The sequence below is a fragment of the Phoxinus phoxinus genome (assembly GCF_949152265.1).
Source record: "Phoxinus phoxinus genome assembly, chromosome: 4".
Lineage (NCBI taxonomy): Eukaryota > Metazoa > Chordata > Actinopteri > Cypriniformes > Leuciscidae > Phoxinus > Phoxinus phoxinus.
Window position 1 is genome coordinate 30,563,930 of NC_136879.1, and position 20,945 is coordinate 30,584,874.

At 43.0% G+C, this 20,945-nt stretch overlaps 1 protein-coding gene and 1 long non-coding RNA gene across 2 annotated transcripts; one reads left to right on the forward strand and one right to left on the reverse strand.

The window, feature by feature from the left end:
• Nucleotides 1-1,437: 1,437 nt before the first annotated feature.
• On the reverse strand, nucleotides 1,438-11,988 carry LOC306997592. Its single transcript, XR_013797394.1, has 3 exons — nucleotides 11,800-11,988; nucleotides 8,957-9,004; nucleotides 1,438-1,570 (listed from the first exon to the last, which is right to left on the reverse strand). It is a non-coding gene; the product is annotated as an uncharacterized lncRNA (long non-coding RNA).
• Nucleotides 11,989-14,571: 2,583 nt separating this feature from the next.
• Nucleotides 14,572-20,605, forward strand: LOC306996796 (uncharacterized protein). The gene is made up of 11 exons (XM_079609688.1): nucleotides 14,572-15,382; nucleotides 15,606-15,702; nucleotides 15,815-15,992; nucleotides 16,234-16,510; nucleotides 16,586-16,763; nucleotides 16,843-16,919; nucleotides 17,002-17,188; nucleotides 17,407-17,655; nucleotides 17,875-18,046; nucleotides 18,245-18,393; nucleotides 18,473-20,605. The coding sequence occupies exons 1-11, from the start codon at nucleotides 15,101-15,103 to the stop codon at nucleotides 18,646-18,648; spliced, it is 2,022 nt and encodes a 673-aa protein (XP_079465814.1). The 5' UTR covers nucleotides 14,572-15,100; the 3' UTR covers nucleotides 18,649-20,605.
• The last annotated feature ends 340 nt before the right edge of the window (nucleotides 20,606-20,945 follow it).

A 20,945-nucleotide genomic window follows, 5' to 3' on the forward strand; every position in this document is an offset into this window, starting at 1 on the left:
TATTAAACATAACATAATACATAACTTGAGATATGATGACATTGTAATATAAATGTTCACTGCGTTCAGAATAAAACACACAAGATTGTCTCATGATGCATGCATACACTGTTGTTGGGCATTGTTAAAATAGAAAAAAATCAAAGTAGAAAGAGCATGAAAAGTGTGGTTTTAGACCCAGGGCCAAACACATAAACACACATAATTTGGACAATGCAGTTAGTATGTTATATCTACTCAACAGATAAACCCCTTCAGTGGTTGCGTGTTCCTAATAAGTTTTAGGCCACATTTACACATAGCCGGGTATTTAGAGAAACGAATATTTCTCCCCCTCCGTTTTCAATAATAACATCGTGCACACAACCCGCATAAATACGCCGTCGAGCGCCTTTATAACTATGCTAAACCTATGGGCGGCAGTGTAGGGAGAAGGATAAAGCCATGCAAGCCAATCAGAATCCTCAGAATCGACAAGAGAGAACCTAAAACCCCGTTTCTCCCAGTTGACACGACAACATATAACCGGCGTTTTCAGAAATCTCCACTTTGGCCGGAGTTTTTAGAAATAATCGTTTTCTGGGATAAAAACGGCGTTTTCGTGTAAATGACAGGCCAAAACGCAGAGAAATATCTGCGTTTTCCCATCGTGTAAACGGGGCCTAAGTATCATCTCCTATTTAATGGTTTATGTGATTTTGTCATTTATATTCTATTCCACAATGTATGCACATTCCACTCTATGAGTATAGGTTTTGAGTGGGGGAAAACGTTTGATTTTACAAGTATGTTTCTTGGAAGAAAAGAAATGCCATTGACAATAGCAATCTTGAGACATGTAGGAATGGTCCACCTGAGCGACAGGTCTTGGGTCGCACTGAAAGTAAAAAGAAGGCATGATCTGTTAAAGGGTGGAGGATAATGCACTGGTTAAAAAACAACAACAAATATAGCACATTTCATTACCTAAATTTGCAGAAATTATCATCTTTATAGCAAGCTTTTTAACTGTATTTTGGCAGGTTAACAATTTAGCAAGAATATAGCATTCAGTTTGTCACAGAATGCCCATCTTTCCAAATTTAGTGTTTCCCCCAACCTCATTCATTTTTTGTGAAATTAATGATAAGGTCATCTGTATCTTTCACATATTTTTGCATATTTACCATTATTTTCCTGTCAATTTCATTGTGATCAAATCCTTTAAACTGACACTAACCTTTTCTTTTGTCATTGTATTCCACAGTCAGTGTCTTCTCTTCTTGACTCGTTCTTCGTGACAGAAAGCATTTGTAAATCTTGTTCTTGTTATGGTAAATGGTGGCATGATCCTTGATAATGAGTCGACATTTTCCAGATGTAGCATTTAAGTATTCAACATTGCTGTTTACCATTGCCCGGTCTGAGCTGCCAATTAGCGTTGTTTTGTTTTCTTCAACATCAAACAAGTCGCAGTTAAAGGGTGTGTTGTCGTCACAAGCTGGGTAATAACATTTCAAATGTAGGCTATGGTTTTTGTAGACACATGCTGAGAGTACTCCATAATCTACTTTATTTTGAGAATAGACAGCTGAGAAAGAAAATACAGAAAATGTCTCATGTACTTATAATAAGGTATTACATAAGTAGATTTGAATGTGCAGTGAAGTAAATTGTGATCTCTGGATAGCAAAATAATATGTTATAATTCCTTGAAAGAAAAATTATCCAGAAATGGATGAAATATGTTTTAATGACAAACAATATGTAAGTGTATAGCTACACTGTAAAAAAAATAGTTGGTTTAACTTAAAAAAGAAAGTTACCTGGATGCCTTAAAAAAGAGTTAATTGAAATGAAACAATTGACCGTTCGCAAAACCCTGCCCTCGAATGGTTCTCGTCCAATCCTAGCTCAGCAACTGTATCTAAGGAGAAGGACCTCCGTCAAACATTCCGATTTCAGCAAGATAGTGCAATGATGCGCCTATGGCAGTGAGGTCTGCACGGGCTTAAAACTTGCTGTATTTTATGATTGCTTGCAACTATTATTAAAAAATAGGCTACATGTACAAACACCGTTTCACTATGGCACTGCGGCCCCCTCATCAGTCAGCAAACAAGAGAGAGAAAAAGAGAAAAAGCACGGACTTACTAATTACGAAACTTTGATGTGGTTGAACAGGTACACAGTCACAAATTTCTCTGGAACTCAAACATTAAACTTCAAAACAAAGTTTGCGCAGTTGCACAACTATTTACACAAACATATCCTTCTCAGTCGGCTACGAGTTATGAATGAAGAGAACAGCGTCGAGAGTTGATGGTTCTCTTTCATCATCTCGTGTTCGAGATCCACCTATGGGAAGGGCATCCGTACCTGACCTCTGCAGAAGCATCCAATTGCACCAAGTCTGGCTAGACAGACAGAAGCGCGCAGCCAATGCCAGGTAAGGCCCCGCCCCCTTACCTAGTGGCATATAACGCCTGCAAGCGCTGCTATTCTCCAGTTGACATTCGCTTCTCGCGATCTCTGCGCTGACACAGTTCGGTTGGATTACGCTGCTCACTTTCGTGTCTTCAGGAGGACATATCGCCTGATCAGCCTCCGTCAGACGTGACAGTCGTTTTTTCAGCCTTTCTGCTGTGTTCTGCATTCGGAGCCGCCCGCGCTCTCGCCGTTTTTCACCTGCTCCTCCTTCCACGGCTGCCCGCCACGGATTTTTCCGAGTTCTTCTCCGGAATGTCGCTGTCTAAACCTTCCGCTTCTCCGGGGAACAGCCTATCACGGGCCTGCCCGGCCGCGTGTGGTGCGCTCATCGCCGCTAAGGACCTTCACCCGTTCTGCGTGGTCTGCTTGGGCCTTAAACACGCTCAAGAAGCCTTGGAGAACCCGGAAAATTGCAGTCACTGCCTTATGCTGCCCAAGAAGCTTTTACGACGTCGTCTGAAAGTTGCAGCGACCCAGTGCTCCGAGCTCGGCCTCTCTGACTCGGATGGGGGACACGGTGACGACGACGCGCTACCGGGGGACTCCCGGGGCGCCGCCTCTCTCATTTGGGCTGACCAGCCCAATCCCGCATTCCCCGAAGAGGACATCTTCGCGGGCAACCTCACGCTCGTCGACGAACCGGCCGGTTCCGGCGATGAGGATGACGCGGCCCTTCTTGGGGTCTCAGAGGACGAGGAGGCCATCCCGCCCTCTGGCTTTCCCCAGGCTAGCGCCCACACGGCCTTGCCTCAGTCCATCCTCCTGGAAGTTTGTGAGCGAGCGGCCGCTCGCCTCAACATGGAATGGCCGGCTCCACAGAGCGCCACCGACCAGGAGAGGGATATTTACGACGGGAAAGTGCTGGGACCCCCTCCCGGTCCGAGAAAACAACTCTTCCCCGTCCTTCCAGCGTGCGCTAAGCACATGAGGCACAATTGGAGCGACCCCCTCGACTTCAAACACGGTCTCACGGGTCTTGAGGTGAAGGACATGGCAGCTCATGGTATGGGTGACCCCCCCGCTATCGAGCCTTCCATCGCCAGGCACCTTAACCCCGCTCAGGGAGGGCTGCTCGCTCCCCCGAAGCCGGTCTTGCCCAACAAGATGGACCGTTTTTCTGCCTCAGTTCACCAGGCCGCATACAAATCCTCGGCCTTGGCTGTCAGGGCCCTGAACGTCTCTTCACTCCTCTCCGCTTACCAGGCGGAGATTTTGGACGAATTAGGGCAACAGCTGGAAAAGGGAACTCCTTCTCTAACCTTGTGGAAGGAGATCCTCACGGTGAACAACCTCGTCCTCCGTAACGCTCGGCAGGCCGTCCAAGCCTGCGGGCGCTCTATGGCGCTTTCTGTGGTGGGAGAGCGCGCGCTCTGGCTTAACCTGTCGGGCCTTCCTGACAGTGAGAAGCGGCGCATCGCGGGCGCATCGGTGGAGCCCGGCCGGGCTCTCTTCGGCCCCGCCGTCGCATTGATGCAACAACGGTGTGACGACAAAAAGAAGGAGGATGAGGCCTTCAAGTTATGCCTTCCTAGGAAGGCGGCCCCACGCCAGGCACCCCCTGCGCGTTTGCCTAACCCACCTGCCATGGGACGACATTTCCACCAGGGCAAGGAAAGGCCCCGCAACAGACCCCCCGCCCCACGGCAGAATAACCCACCGCCTGCTAAGCACTGGGGAAAATCTACTCCCACCGCGGCCGCGGCTGGAAGACCATCTAACCCTACCCCCACCGACTCGAAACGCAAGCGGCCTGCCTGATGTTCGGCCGGTGGGGGCATCGAGTCCACTTTCACGGGCTACGAGCCCTTTGGACTCTCTTCATGTCCAAGAACCCCTGTCCAAAAGACGCAGGGTCTCTCGCGAGGCTGCCCAGCCCATGTGTTTGTTGAACGTGTGTTCCCCCCTCACGTTCGAGGGGTCTGTTGTGAGGAAAAGTCACAAAGCAGTGTCACCACACCGCACACACTCACTTCCCCTCACCGAATTATTAAAGGCTTCGGCCCCAGTGTTCCCCCAACACAAAACACACAAAAAAACAAAAAACACATTAAAACAAACGAATCAAATGAATTCGTTACGGAGAGAGGATCTCTCTCCGCAGAGAGAATTCATCTCCCTGAGAGAGAGAACATCTTTCTAAACCCCGGCATGCCGCCCCTAGTTCATCCACTAGATGGCGCCATTGCATCACAAATGAGTCAGCTGGGCTTACACAGCTCCGCTGCGGCTCAGGTGGGAACACTCGCGAGTCACGAACGGGCTTGGCAAGCGGTTTCGGCTCCCGAGTGGGTGATGCGCACTATAATGCAGGGCTACAGATTGCAGTTTGCAATGAAACCCCCGCATTTCAACGGCGTTCTCTCTTCACACACGGAAGAGAACGCTTCACACATTCTGAAAGAGGAAATATCCTCCCTCCTAAACAAGGAAGCTATTCAGGTGGTGCCCCCCAGTCTGATGAATCAGGGATTTTATTCTCGTTATTTCCTGGTCCCAAAGAAGGTCTTGGACCTTCGTGTGTTGAACAAACATTTGAGGAAATACAATTTCAGAATGCTAACTCATGGCTCGCTCGCCCGCGCCATAAAACAGAACGACTGGTTCACATCGGTAGACCTGAAAGATGCTTTCTTCCATATAAGCATTTATCCGCCACACAGGAAGTTTCTTCGTTTCGCCTACCAAGGCACATGTTACGAATTCACAGTTCTGCCATTTGGACTCAGTCTAAGTCCTCGCAGTTTTTGTCTGTGTGCGGAGGCGGGTTTAGCACCCATGAGAATGTCTGGTCTGAGGATTCTGACATACATAGACGATTGGCTCATAATAGCCGAATCGAAGGAGAAAGTGTTGCAGGACACCTGCCGTGTGCTCGCGCACATCACATCTCTCGGGTTCAGAGTGAATGTGAGCAAGAGCAATTTTACACCCAGTCAGAATGTCATTTTCCTGGGCTTGGAGTTGAACTCAGTCTCCATGCGAGCGCGTCTCTCTCAAGAACGCGTTCTCTCTCTAATGAACTGTCTATCGCAGTTCAGAGAGGGGGCGAGAGTGCAATATCGCACATGTCTCAGGCTGCAGGGTCTTATGGCTTCATCCATCCAAGTTGTGCCACTGGGACTCCTGAGAATGAGAGCGTTCATGAAATGGGTTTTGTCACTACATTTCAGCCCGATTCGCGATCTTTGCCGCTCTGTAATAGTGACGCGCGCCTGCTCGGCAGCCGTGCGACACTGGAAGAGCGCAGACTTTTACGCACAGGGAACCCCTCTGGGGACGGTTATGATGCGGAAAGTTGTGACGACAGATGCGTCCTTAACAGGCTGGGGTGCCACCCAGGAGGGCAGAACGGTGAACGGTCTGTGGCCGAGCAGACTATGTTCAGCGCACATAAATTATTTAGAGCTGTTGACCATTTGGAAAGCTCTGAATCATTTTCTGCCTCGCCTGCAGGGACATCATGTTCTCGTACGCTGCGACAATACCACGGCTGTGGCTTATATCAACCGTCAGGGCGGCGTGCGCTCGTCGAAACTTCACGCTCTAGCTTACAAGCTTTTGGTGTGGAGCAGACGGGTTTTCCTGTCGTTACGCGCGACTCATGTTCCGGGCATTCTGAACAGAGGTGCGGATCTTCTATCAAGGGGAAATCCAATCTACGGAGATTGGCGCCTTCACCCCCAGATAGTGGATATGTTATGGATGAGATTCGGACAGGCAACCGTAGATCTATTCGCCTCGCGCGAAAACTACCATTGTCCTATGTTCTTCTCGCTAAAGGACGTGGACGCACCCCTCGGGGTAGATGCACTGGCCCACCCATGGCCCAGAGTGCTGCTGTATGCTTTTCCTCCCCTGTGCTTGATAATTCCAACACTGGCCAGGGTGAGAGAGCAGAGCCTGTCTCTCATTCTGATAGCACCCAGGTGGCCCAAGGCACCGTGGCTGGCGGAGATAATCCCTCTGTTGTATGCCGAGCCGTGGCGCCTCCCCCCACGCACGGACCTATTGTCCCAAGCGAACGGGGAGATTTACCACCCACACCCGGACAGGGTGGCTCTCTGGGCCTGGCCCGTGAGAGGACGAACCTAAGCGCACTGGGGCTTTCGCCGCGTGTGATTGCCACTATACAGAATGCCAGAGCCGTTTCTACACGGTCCTTATATGGCTGTAAGTGGCAAGTGTTCGAAGGGTGGTGTGATGGGCGTGGTCTCACATCTTATCAGTGCTCAGTTCCTGATATTTTGTGTTTCCTTCAAGACCTCATGGAAAAAGGGAGGTCTTTTTCCACCATTAAGGTCTACCTGGCTGCGATTTCGGCCTGTCATGTGGGCTTTGAGGGCTCAACAGTCGGGCAGCATCCTCTAATCCGCAGATTTATGAAGGGTGCCCGTCGCTCTTTGCCAGTCGTCAGGAGAACTGTTCCTGAGTGGGACCTCTCCATGGTGCTGGAGGCTCTGTCTCAACATCCTTTTGAGCCTCTGGGAAGTATTTCCCTTAAGCTGCTGTCCTTCAAGACAGCTTTGCTCTTGGTCTTGGCATCAGCTAAACGTGTCAGTGAGCTACATGCACTCTCGGTTCATCCCTCGTGCACTAAATTCTCTCTTAGTGGAGATAAGGTTTCCCTTAAGCCTAATCCGGCCTTCATGCCGAAGTGCTTCCCTGCGTTCACTTCGGAGGTGTTGGAGCTCTCCGCTTTTCACCCTCCACCGTTTTCCTCCCCGGAGGATCAGAGGCTAAATGCTCTGTGTCCTGTCCGTGCTTTACAGACATATATGACCAGGACCAGTGCGTTCCGGAAGAGCGACCAGCTCTTTATTTCATGGGCGCCCCCTCACAAAGGGAGTCCCATATCTAAGCAACGCCTCTCACATTGGCTTGTGAATGCTATAGCTGTGGCTTATGAATCAAAAGGAGTGCAGCCCCCAGGGGGCATCAGAGCTCATTCCACAAGGGGCTTAGCCGCCTCTTGGGCTTTGTTTAGGGGAGTGTCACTGCAGGACATCTGCTCCGCTGCCAGTTGGGCTTCTCCTCATACCTTTGTGCGTTACTACCGGCTGGATGTCACCAGAATTTCGGTAGCACATTCGGTTTTAGGGGTGGGGTCTTCTTAGCCCTTCCCTGTAACCCCGTTGGAAGTAACGAATAAGGAGTGAATGGGCCGGCTGGCCATGCACATTCCTCTCACCAAGCACGTATTTCCAATCCTTCCTGGGTGTTTATATGCACATTGGTGTTGCTGGGGTTATTACCACATACATGTTTCATGTCCTGCATGTGCACAGCAGTTATGTGTGTGCGTCAGGATTGCAGGTTCATGATTATGGGACGTGTCTGGCACCGCCCCCCTGGGGCGACCGTCCTTCTCTGGCTTTCAGAACCTCACTGTGAGTGTATTGGGCAATCGGGGAGCTGTCCATGTCTCTCCCATAGGTGGATCTCGAACACGAGATGATGAAAGAGAACAATAGGTTACTGTCGTAACCCCGGTTCTCTGAAACATCGAGTGGAGAGATCCACCAGCTTTGCCCCGCTTGCCGCACGAGAAGCGAATATACTTACTGGAGAATAGCAGCGCTTGCAGGCGTTATATGCCACTAGGTAAGGGGGCGGGGCCTTACCTGGCATTGGCTGCGCGCTTCTGTCTGTCTAGCCAGACTTGGTGCAATTGGATGCTTCTGCAGAGGTCAGGTACGGATGCCCTTCCCATAGGTGGATCTCTCCACTCGATGTTTCAGAGAACCGGGGTTACGACAGTAACCTATTGTTTCAGCGCGTCCTCTGATTGCAGTGTTGTGACTGAAATAGCGCGCGCGGCGGTGGGAGCACATGCGCAAAACAGTTTTGTAAAATGATCAAATAAAAATAATTGATATATAATTTTACAAAACTGTTTTGTGCATGTGCTCCCGTGCGCTATTCTGTCTATACTTTCTGTCGTGCCCTGGAGGATATGTCTGCTGCATTACTCCAAAACCAATCACTTAATGTATGGAGCGCAACCCAGCCATGTGTCTGGTTCTCAATTGTTTGACGGGCGTAGTAACAATAACTAAGGGGCGTGGCTTTTGCGAACGGTCAATTGAGTTAATGCAGTGAAGGAGATTGGTTTAATCAATAGAAACTCAAAATATTGTGTTATCTGAACTACATTAATGATCTAAGTTGATTTGACAAAAGATAAAAAGTTGTGATTACAAATAATGAAAATATTTTTTTTACAGTGATAATGGGTGATTTAAAAAAAACTTGAATCTTGAAGACTTCACAATATCACAGATCAAATCACAATAAGGACACTTGCTGGCATATATGCTGCAAAAGGTTCACACCAAAACTATTTCAAGAAAACACATCGCATATAACTTTTGATTTGTCGCAAAATTTCACCCTTGATTTTTAGTATTGATGTGAACATTTTTAAAATGTATCTGATACATTTGCTGCACTATTTAAAGAGTGAGATGTGATTCTATCTGGTTCTTACCCGGGAACAGGAGGACAGCGATAATCACTTCAATATGCAAATGGCTCTCTGTGGAAGACAATAAAAAACAAACTTTTGTAATATTTATTATTTTGTCTGCAAAATCACATGACACAACTATAACTTAACAATTATTAAAGAGGACCACATCAAAGTCCTCTGTTGACATACACAGAAAACTGGTATAGTTGAGTTGTTTTCATAGACAGTTTTTCTGTTCAAAATGTTCACAGGTTCAACAGGTTGAAGACTAAAAGATTCATAACAGAAATTATTCTAAAGCTCTTACCTTTGAACATTGTTTCTTGAAAATATTTGCGCTTTGGATGAATAATCCTTATATCAGTTATTTGAGATTGAGAGAAACATCTAACATTGTGGGCAGGGTTCAAATGAGCGAAATCGATAGTAATGTGATTTCATAGGGCTTTATAGCATTATTTTGTGTGTGTGTGCTGGGGCGAGGAATGCATTTCCGGATGCAGTCAATTGCATTACATATTACTGTCTATTACTCAGAAAGGAGAAGAAAAAAAGAATAAACAGTAACCATTATGAATACACCCCAATCTTTCTGATTGTTTTTACGAGTAGGATCCCTTTACATTTGAACCACATCCTGTCTTCTTAAAAGAACCTCAGCTATCACAGTCCATCAGTGTGCCTTGCATGTGTTCCAACATCATGCATTATAAATGTAATGCACCATTAGAAGACTCAATTATCACCATAGAGGGCCTTTGAGACTTCACAATTTCCAAAATAAAAAGCTGAGATTTTCCATTTAGCCTAACTTCATATTTGTTGTATTGTTAGAAACGCATGTTGGTCAAGCTCCAGCAATTTTTATAAATTACCTGCAAGCAGACAATGTACGGGCAAACCACAAAATATGTCATGGACAAAATCAAAGTAGAGTAAATACATTTTAATCGCATAGTGATTATAAAATTTTGATTTTCAGAAAGAAATTTAGTCCCTTTCTCAACCATGCATTTTAGTTAATGGGATTATTATATTTTGATAATAATGAAATTACCGCAAAATATTTGTTTCCCTATAAAATATGTGATAGTTTCACTTTCTTTTTTTAAATAACATCTTACAACAAATATATCTGGTCAAACTTTCAAACAATACTAACTGGACTAATTTCTTTATAAAGAAATTTCACAAAAGGTTTTGCTAATTTGTTAAAATAATTAGCTTATTTTCATAAAAGATGAAGATGACAGGGTGGACAACATATAGGGTGGACAACAATATGACAGGGTGAAGAGATCAGGAACATCAGAGTCAACAGGAACAACAAGAAACCCTTATATGATACCCTAAATATTGTAATGATTACAACCTGACAGAAACCAAAACCACTCACTTGATTCATTAAATACCGAACAAATTCATTCAGTAACTTAACATCGCTGTGTGTTGCTCGGAGATGCACAACAGTTCCGCTGTGGCTTTGTTCGGTATTTTTACTTATAAATAAATACTTATTTTAATATAAGTGTTTTTGTTGGCGAAATAGAGCAAAAACAGACAATATTGACACTATTGTGTTTAGAATGTATTACACAGCAATATTAACTTATTGTTTATTGAACTGTTGTTTAAAATTAATATCATCCAATCAAGCAGATATTGGGGAAACTGCACTTTTGCTTGTGTGATTGCTTAACTACTTCATATGTAAATACAAGACAAAACCCCATGCAGGGGCATTTTTTGCCCTCAAATCTTGAATTTTAGGCGTATTCTATAATGTCATGTACCACGTCTTTGTCATGGAAGGCTTGGTGACAGGGTGGACAACGACAGGGTGGACATTTTTGACTAGCATTTAATGAACACATGCTGTACCTTCAGTTAGCAAGGTGATTCATTGTTGAAGCTGACTGTTTAAAATATATACATTTTGATTTTTTTTTGTTTTAATATTAACCCTCCTATTACCTTTGGGATCTAACCCATTCAGTGTTTAACGTCTCTAAATATATGACGAGTAACAAAAATGTTTTGCTTCATATTTAATGACTTCTAATTTAACGGGGACAACTGGGTAAACATAAAATTAACATGATGATGTGTTTTCAATATCCTGTAGACATTTTGTAGCATCTGTGTTCTTTTGAGTCAATTTGACACCAGGCTCATTTTGCATTATGAAACATCTATAAAATAAATATCAAAATTTTACACACATTTGTCTTGGTTGTTTTGGATGTTATTGAGGTCATTATAACTTGAGATTTTATGATCTTCAAAAATCTTCCCTCTGCTTTAGGGCCCTGACCTAACATAACCATAGGCCTACCTGAAGTATTGCGAGAACCACTGATAGCTCACACGATATAGTGGAGGGGGAATCTTAATTTATTTAAAATGAGATATTTCCAGTGCCAATTAAATATTTCCAGGGAAGGGGAAACCTATTTCTTGCAAGAACGTTGATATTTTCTGCCGTGGGGGAGGGGAAAATCTATGAAATCTTCCACAGAAGGCTTATAAACCATTTCTCTTTGCTCTGTGAGCTCTCTCTCTATGCTCTTTGACAGTGACAGTGATGTGTGTGAAATAGACAATAATGTTGAGGAGGACCCTGATTATGAGGCATCAGATGTAATCAGATGCATTTTACATATTTGCGAAAAGCTTTATCACAAAACCCCAAACTTCACTTTTTTTGGCCCTGGCACAAAAGCTAACATCATTTTACTAACTGTGTTTTTGTGTTAGAAATGGTTTCTTCCAAAGAAAGATGTGCAGCCATCATCTTTGCATCAAAATGGTCTCACATGTAAGGAAATACAAAGAATTTTGCACCAGAAAGAACCATTTACCAGATGATCGAGAGGTTCGGGTGCAGTGAAGAAGGCTTTAGGACGTCCCAGAGTGTCCAGCAAATGCCAGGACCTTCTCCTCCCGAGGAATCAGCTAGGGAATCGTGTCGCCACCCGTGCAGAACTGCTCAACATTGGCAGCAGGTGGTTTCGAGTACATCTGCACACACAGCGAGGCCGAGACTTTTGGACAACGACCTGGTGTTAAGAAGGGCAGCAAAGAAGCCACTTCTCTCCAGTGGTCGATCGGGCGACATTTGGCACTTTTTAAATATCGGCATTGGCCGATACGTTTTTCTGATTGGCCGATGTGTTGGAAGCGGGACCTTTATTTTGACGGCGCTCCGGACTTTTATTTTGACGAGCGGCGCTCTGAGAAGATTATATATATTCATAGACCGTATAAGAGAGTATAGTAGGCCTATATATATTGTCCATGTATTGTTTTACAAAGTTAGGAAAATAATGTTTAAGTCAAGCTTGATGCCTTTCACAAAAGAATAATCACATTCTCTTCCCCACAGTGAGGCATACAGATACAGTTTATGTATTGAGGTCTACTCGGTATCAGCCAATAGGGCCCTATCATACACCCGGCGCAATGTGATGCCAGGCACGAAGCAAGTGTTTTTTGCTGGTTTCAGCCCGACGCAGTTATCATGCGCCACGTTGTTTAAATAGCAAATGCATTTGTGCCCATTTGTGCGCCCATGTGCGTGCTGATCTGAAAACGAGGTGTGTTCAGGCACCTTGTTTGCATGTTGCTATTTTGAGCCAACTGAAATAGACTGTCTAAAGTCAATGGCGCAATATTCTTTTTGTTATTTAAAGAGCGCGTTAGTAATATGTGCCTATAGGCGGGTCCACAACAGACGTACACTTTGTCTTGTAGGGCTACATGGTCTACTCGCACGCTTTAACCTCGCGCACGAGCAGATCCGTTTCCTCGCTAGAGAAGTGTTCAGTTTTTTCCGCTTGTAAATTCCACCATATTGTAGCGTTTCAGGCAAGGACGAGACAGTTTTACATAACCAAGGGTGTTTATTAAAGGCTGTTGTCGGCCACAGCCCACGCCGTACACACCCGACTTAACAGAGAACCGCACTTGAACCAGCGAGGCACTCTTCTCCTCTCACTTCCCAGTTTTCCCCTGACTTCCCCCAAGGGGCGGAGCCTTGTTCCCTATAGAACTTGAGCAACAAATTACATTGACTCACATAACATGAATAAAGTAAAACACTAACATACAAGCATCCTTATTTCTAACAGAACAGCATTTTGAACACGTTACACTATAAACAGCGAATCCGCCATGGCGCCAGCACAACTGGCTTTTAAAGGGAATGGGAGATGAGACTCTGATTGGTTTATTGCACGTTATAGCCAAAACACACCCATTACTCATTAAGGGAATAGGGACAACCCTTTTTTGACAATGCGCCGGGTGCGCTGACCATTCTCCCGTTGTTAAACTAGCAAAAGTGGATTCAGACACGCCTATGCTTGTGCTTAGATCGTTAAAATAAGGCCCCTTGAGTCCAACACAAATTTCCCCTGTGGGGACAATGAAGTGAATTCATTCAACCGAGCGGTGCTCATTCTCTTGCATTAGACTCACAGAGATTGACTTTTTTTTTTTTTTTAATTTAGGAAGTCATTTGTGTTTATCTGAAGAAAGAAAGTCATATCCATCAGTGATGACAGTAGAGTGAGTAAATGATGAGAGAATTTTCATTTTGGGGTTAACTTGTCACACTGGGTTGCAGCAGAGATAAAGCAGGATCTAAGTGCCACAATCTTTATTTTTGATGTTTATTTGTGAGTAGGTACAGTATTGTATGAATAACATAAGTCAACATAGCTTTACACATACACACACTTTGTACTAAAGGTAAATCCAAAATAGTGATGTCACTTTCTAAGCAGAGGGATATTGTGCAACCCTATGGAATATAGTCCACACATGACAAATGAGGTAATAATCAATATTTCAGAATAATTCAAACTCAGATATTGGTGTGTGATATATAGTTTCAATTATTTGACTACAAATCTCACCTCATCATTCCTCCCAGTGATTATTTCCAGGATAAACTGAGTGTCAGGGTTCTGTCACTTCTGTCTGGTCTATTTCTTGGTTTTGTGACAGAGCCCTGACACTCCTATGTTGTCTTGTCTGTGTGCCTTGTTTCATGTGCTTTCATGTCTTGTCCTGTACTGTGTAGCACGCAGCTTGTGTTTTACACTAGCTGTGTGCTTTCATGTTGTCTCGTTTTGTGTGAGCACATGGCTTGTGATTTGTTTTACTGGCCATGTGCTTGTGTTCTAGTCGTGTTTGGTGTGAGCACATGGCTTGTCATGTATGTTTCTTTTGTGCCATGTGCTCTCCAGTTAATTGTCTAGCCCCTTCCCTCTTGTTACCTGATTATTGATTTATTTGCTCCACCTGTCCTCCCTCGTTACCTGATTGATTTGCCCCACCTGTCCTCTCTCGTTACCTCCTTTGTTTGTTCTCCCTATTTAATCTCCTTGTGTTTACAGTCCTGTGCTGTTTCGTCGTCATATGTACACTGTGTGTTTCCCTGCTGTCGAAGTCAAGTCAAGTTGAGTCAAGTCTGTCTTGTTTTCCCCCTCGGGGTAATTTTTGTTTGTGTTTTGTTTATTCTTATTATTAATAAAACCCATTCTCCTGCAATTGAGTCCTCGCTTCATCTCCTCAACCCCAAACCCTGACACTGAGATGCCCCCAAGCTGGCTTCTTAAAGGGTAACTAAACACTAAACCAACTTTTTTTAGTTAATGATCTGTAAGAATGGAGCTTCATAAATGCTGTTCATTGATTCGAGTACTTTTTTTAACATTTGAGTATAAAGTGTTTTAATTTTCAAATATATGGTGTAAAAACGTCTGAGTGCTGCCCTCTTCAGGTTAAACGGAATCTCCTGAAGTAAGGGTACTCTCTGACGTAGGGTACTCTCTGACGCTGCGAGCTCACCACGCCCCTGGCAGCCCCTGGTATAAAAGCATCTGCTTCCGTCAAAACCACTGTAGCGAGTCAGGAGTTGGAAATTGGAATTACGAGTATTGAAAACGATCAGGATAGCGTATTTTAGCATCTAGTTAGCATAGCATTTATAAAGTTATTTAGATTAATTCGAGTAGCCTAGGTAGTTAATTAGCATAGTTGTTAGTGTTGTTGGTATTGTTAGAAGCATAGTTAGTTAGTAGCATAGTATTGCATCAGTTAGGATAGCGTAGATTTTTAGCATTAGCTTTATCTGTATTTAGTATAGTGGTTAGGATGGTACGTAGGTGTAGTGTTGCCGGTTGCAACAGCACTGCTGGACTGCATAACTTTCCACCAGACCTGGAAATTAGGCGCCAGTGGTTGCATGCACTTGGCCTGGAAGACCGTGAATTCCCGCCTATCGCTCGAGTGTGCAATCTGCATTTTACGCGGGATTGCTTCTCCAACGCAATGGAGGTGGAGATGGGCTTCTCCACACAGCTCGCGCTGAAAAGCGACGCAGTGCCAAACGCTGCTCTTCCCGCACGGACTCCAGCACCGCAGCGGCGTCATGATGTGAGTGAGCATATATGTTTAATCACAATTTATGTTGCTTCCTATTAACGTTAGGCTAAAGTTAATCCTCTGGTATCGACAAACGCGCCGGCGCGTTTTGCTGATTATAGCAATTAAAAATATACTGAACGTAATAGTAATAATAATCCTGGAAAAAAATTATCTCAAAATGACTGAATATAAGACTAATTGTAACACAATTATTATGGGGGTTTTTTTTTAGCATAAAATGACCAGAGAAATTGGGTGCCAGACTGAACCAGTCAGCTCCAGATCTGCAGGTGTGCAGGCTAACGTGAAGCCCATGAGGAGAAGCAAAGGTGATTTTTGAATTCTATGGAGCGTTTGTATGTTTCATCATATAGTCAAGCTTATATAATTTTGTTTTGTATTTTCGCTGCTAGATAATAAATCTATTATTTATTTGTGCAGCCACCCAGGCCAGAATGCCTAACAGGAGTGTGTCGTGTGACACAGGCACACTGATGGAGCCTTTCACAGAGTGTCCCGGGGCAACCTCTACACCAATAAAGAGGAAGAGATGTGAGGTGTCCACTGATGACTCCAGCTACCATCAAGATGGAAGTGAGAGCACCATGAACTGTACAAGGTAATGCATTTAGTCCTGTTAGGTTTTTCAGTTATATTTTACAGTTCTAATTTAGCCATTTACATTTTTTTAGTTTGGCTATTTCTTAAAAAGCAACACAACAGCAAATCTTAAAATCGAGCACACACAGAGGTTTTGTGTTTACACCACTATTTTGTGAATACGCGCAGATACATACACATTACCTAAACCAAATTATGATTATTTATGCTTTTATTTAAATTTGTTTTTACTTTTACAGAGTCTCCAATGAAGTACTACCCCACAAAGTGACTAAGTACATCGTTTATGAGGATAAACTGCTGGAGCTTTTTAGAAGATGCCCTGTCTGCACCCGGAGTTTGGTTGTTTCACAAACAACCATTGGGACACTTCTCCGTGTCAAACAGCACTGTGCTTACTGCGAGTACTCCAGTGATTGGTCGAGCCAGCCAATGGTAAACAATATACCAGCGGGAAACCTACAGCTCTGTGCAGCTGTTCTGTTCACCGGCTCATCATTTTGCCAGATATCGAAGGTGAGATAATAACATAGCGCTGTCATGTTTGCACACCCCTCAGGACATTACATGAAGATGTTTTTTTTTCTTTAGTTCTTGGATGCCTTCAAAATCCAGGGGATCTCTGAGCCGTGCTTCCACAAGCATCAGGCCAAGCTCCTTATCCCAACCATAAACTGGCAGTGGAAGATTGAGCAGGATGACATTATTGAAAATACCATTGCTGTTGGGGCTGTGACTCTTGGTGGGGACATGAGAGCTGATTCACCTGGTAATAAATAACTCATTAATTATATAATATAGACTGCTGTCAGGCTTTGTTGACTGAAGTGCAAATAACTAAATTGTAGGACATTCAGCAAAATATGGCAGCTACACCATGATGGACCTCAAAGCCAATAGGGTCATAGACATCCAACTTGTCCAGGTAAACTACACAATGAAAACATTTTGTTATGTGAATTACTATATACTGTGCATTGATCTAAAGTATTTGTTTGTGTTTGCAGAGCAATGAAGTTGGAAACAGCCAACGGATGGAGAAGGAGGGCTTTGAAAGAAGCCTGTCTCTTCTCGAGGAAAGAGGTGTTGTCGTCCAGTCTTTGGTGACTGACCGTCACACAGGCGTACAAAAGTTTATGAGGGAGCAAAAAAAGGACATAAGACACTTCTTCGACCCTTGGCATATGGGAAAAGGTTAGTATTTTCAATTGAACGAAAACAGAACCAGTATTTCTAACAGAAAAATTGTCAGTTAAAGTGGTAGACAATTATACGGGAAGATTGCAGAAAGTAAACTTTAAACTTTTTAAGATGCCACAAAAAGGTTGATTTGTCGCAAACTGATTTTTATCATATCCTATACTGAATGTAAGTCCACCACCTTAATTGTTTTTATTATTCTTTGTGTTCAGGGCTTGGTAAAAAAATGGATGCCCTTAGTAAGGGTAAGGGGCTGCAGGACGTGGGGCTGTGGAGAAAGAGTGTGGTCAATCACCTTTATTGGTCTGCGACCACATCAACATCTGGGGAGGAGGTAGTGGCCAAGTGGATCTCTGTAGCAAACCACATTCAGAACATCCACAGCCACGAAAACACCCTGTTTCCTTCTTGTCTCCACGAGCCGCTGGTTGGTGATCAGACAAGACACTGGCTCAAACCAAGTAAGTACAGATAAGCTGTAATGCTAATGTATTTTATTTTGTAGTCACGTTACTCTCTAGATTTATATTGAACTATCTCCAACATTGCAATAAGTCAAACTTAATCCAAATTATAAAACCGTATTGAGAAATGTATTGTGTTAACGTGAAATAATTAAAAGCATTCTGGCCACACTGTCATCAACTGTTGTATTAACAACTTTTATATATTTTGTTTAGGCACAGCAGCATGTGAAAAATTCACAGCAATTTTGTTGTCACCACGTCTTCTCAAAGACATGCACAAAATTAGTCCAGAATACCACACCTCTGGAATCGAGTGTTTCCACAGCCTCATTCTGAAGTTCTCAGCCAAAAATGTGGTGTTCTCCTTCAAAGGAATGTTGTGCAGGTAAACAAGATAATGTTTAACAAGATAAAGCACACATTTAGTGCTGCTTACTAAAAACACTACAATGTTGTAACCTGTAAAAACACATTTAACTTATTATAATTAACTTATTATTATAATTAACTTATTATAGTTATCTTAAGTCATGTTAGAGATTGTTTCATTATAATATTGATTCATGTATTTTTTTCCTTTCAGACTACAGCTTGCTGCGATGCATTACAATGAAAATGCAGGCAGATTACAGGCATCCACTGCAGCTGGTGATCTGCGATACTCTATAGTTTTCCCAAAATTTAAGCATGGCGAATTCACAGTGAGAGCTCTGAAGAGCAATCCTACCACAGGTAACTTCTATTCGTCTGGGTTCTCTTACTAAAAACAAAAAAATATATGATATATATTATAATAATTCTCTTTCTGAAGGCTACATTGACAAATTAATGGAGCTGCTGTTCCACCATGTGGTGGAAGACCCTCAGCCGTACCTGGACTTCTCTGGACAAATGGCTGTACCAGAAAAACTGTGTGCTCAGTTTATTAGGCCCGACAAGGAGGAGGCAGTGAGCAGACACAAGTCAAGGTTCTTTAAAAACACATGAGGTTATACCTAGTGATGCACCGGAATGAAAATTCTGGGCCGAAACCGATACCGAAAATTTAGGATGCACTTGGCCGAAAACCGAAACCGCAAATCCTGCTCAAAACACGATGTTCCTCACCAAATGAATGAGAGTGGTTTTTAATCTAAATAAAGGGCTAGTAGGATTGTAAAATCTTTCGAAATCTTTCGATGTGATTGATAATTTAATTAAATTAATTATTTAATAATCAAATATAATTACTACTAGGCTATTAATACAACGTGTCACCAGCGCCGCCTCAGATGCAGAATGTGTGAATATTACAAATTATTTCTGCACAAAATCATGCGAAAGTGAACTTGAACTAAGTTACGTGCCATTCGTTCAGAATGATCATGTTGTGGACGCGCTCTTCCTTGAGCAACGTGACACGGCAACTAAACTCAAATAATGCACAATGTTTTATTACAATATTGTTCTCTTTATAATGTTATGTAATATGACAGTCCTCCCTAATTCTTTATAAGTAGTGCAGTGCTGTTTGAGCTGCGTGCGCTGAAGCTGATCACGCGCACTACAGCGCTAATTCAAGGGATGCATCCAATATAAGATAAATCAGATATAGATAGGCGGATATCTCGGATGGGAGGGGCGCGGTTGACATTAATTTTCGGTTGACATTTTTGGCTGGCTTTTTTATTTCGGCCCAAAAAACCGATAATGCAATTTTCGGCGACCAAAATTTCGGTGCATCCCTAGTTTTATCCAATTCTGCCAGCTTGGACACACCTGTCTGTCATCTACAACATTCAAGAAAAATGGTTTGCACTTTATTTTATTTTTTTGGTGGGAGTCCAGTGTGTAAGCGCTACTGATTCAAATTTTGACTATAGAGGGCAGAAATAGGTTGGCACATATTAATTTTGAGTTCTGTAGCTGATTTAAAAAATGTTTTATTGTGTATTGTGTAACTTTAGTTAAAAATGCTTCTATATAATTCATTTTTATATTATAAAAAAAAGTTTAAAAAATATTCAAAAATGCAGTGGGGGAAGGAAACCTCTGTATGGTCCTTCTTCAGGAAACTCTTCCCTGATCCGCGTTACAACGCACGAAGGTATGACCACCCGAACGTGTTGGCCAAGGTACCCCCAACACCACCTAACGACATTGCGATATGCAAGATGTCTATAAGCGCTGAAAGACAGGTGGTGCACATGTATGTTGAAGTGGAGGATGCATATTTGTTATATACATTTATTTTTTATATTTATTTATATAAAATTTAACCTTTCTTCCTGGAACTAACCTGTTTGTAACTGTCTCTTCCATCTCACCATATAACTGGACGTAAGTGCCATATACCGCTTGTAACACATAGGGGTTTAGTGCTACTGGCTCAAAGCCTGGGTGTGCTGTTACACAGCCCACTCCGCCAATCTGGTCACACCTGTGTACTACCTACAACATGAGAACGTTTATTACTACTTTGTTAGGATGATTTATTTAATATTTGGTATGTGGAGGTTGTGTGTTTTTTCAGGGTTCGTACAAGGTGCTTAAAATGCTTGAAGTACTTGAATTTGACTTGATATTTATGATTTATGAACCTAAATTATTGAAAGACAATATATGTGAAATTAGTGTTTAATTGTATTGATAAAGCAATCTTTTCACACACAATTATATCTTTATCAGATAGGCTGAAGCTTTAGAACCATTTTGCATGGCTATGAGTGATATTGTAAATATCCAAGTATATGATACAGCTTTCATTCTTCAGGTCAATCATATTCATGAGGTGGAAAATCTGTTTGAATGTGATATCTTTGTCATAGTAACATTTCAATGGTTAAAGTTTCCACAGTCATTGCATCTGCTGCACTTTATTTTGTACCTTTTATTTTGTTTATTTCTGTTTACCTATTTATCTGTATGAACCCTGGTTTTGTGTATAGTACTTATTAAATTAATTAACTGGACTTAACACTCTGGTCTTGTCATATTTCATAGCTATACCTTGGGTATCTCCCTACAACAGACATTCTCTACCAGGGACAGTGAGCTGCAGTGCCCACAGGTGCACCTGTTGAGACAGAATCATTTGTAATTGTAGAGGGAGACTTGTTTTTCGCTTAATTATTAACACTACATCATAGCAAAATTAACCTAACGTTAAATGCATGGGTTTTAAAAGTTTGATAGTTCCGTTAGCATTTGTTATGAACATTAGCCTTAATGCTAATATTTTACCACTCAGACACTGGCCCCGTTCTCCCTCGCGCGGCTGCTTCGCTAGCATCGTCGGATGCCGA

Excerpts from the sequence above, each read along its gene's own strand:
- LOC306996796 (XM_079609688.1), top strand. The coding sequence starts at position 15,101 with ATGGTACGTAGGTGTAGTGTTGCCGGTTGCAACAGCACTGCTGGACTG. Across the intron at positions 15,383-15,605 it reads CACCGCAGCGGCGTCATGAT|CATAAAATGACCAGAGAAAT; the intron begins GTGAGTGAGCAT and ends GTTTTTTTTTAG. Across the intron at positions 17,189-17,406 it reads CCCTTGGCATATGGGAAAAG|GGCTTGGTAAAAAAATGGAT; the intron begins GTTAGTATTTTC and ends CTTTGTGTTCAG.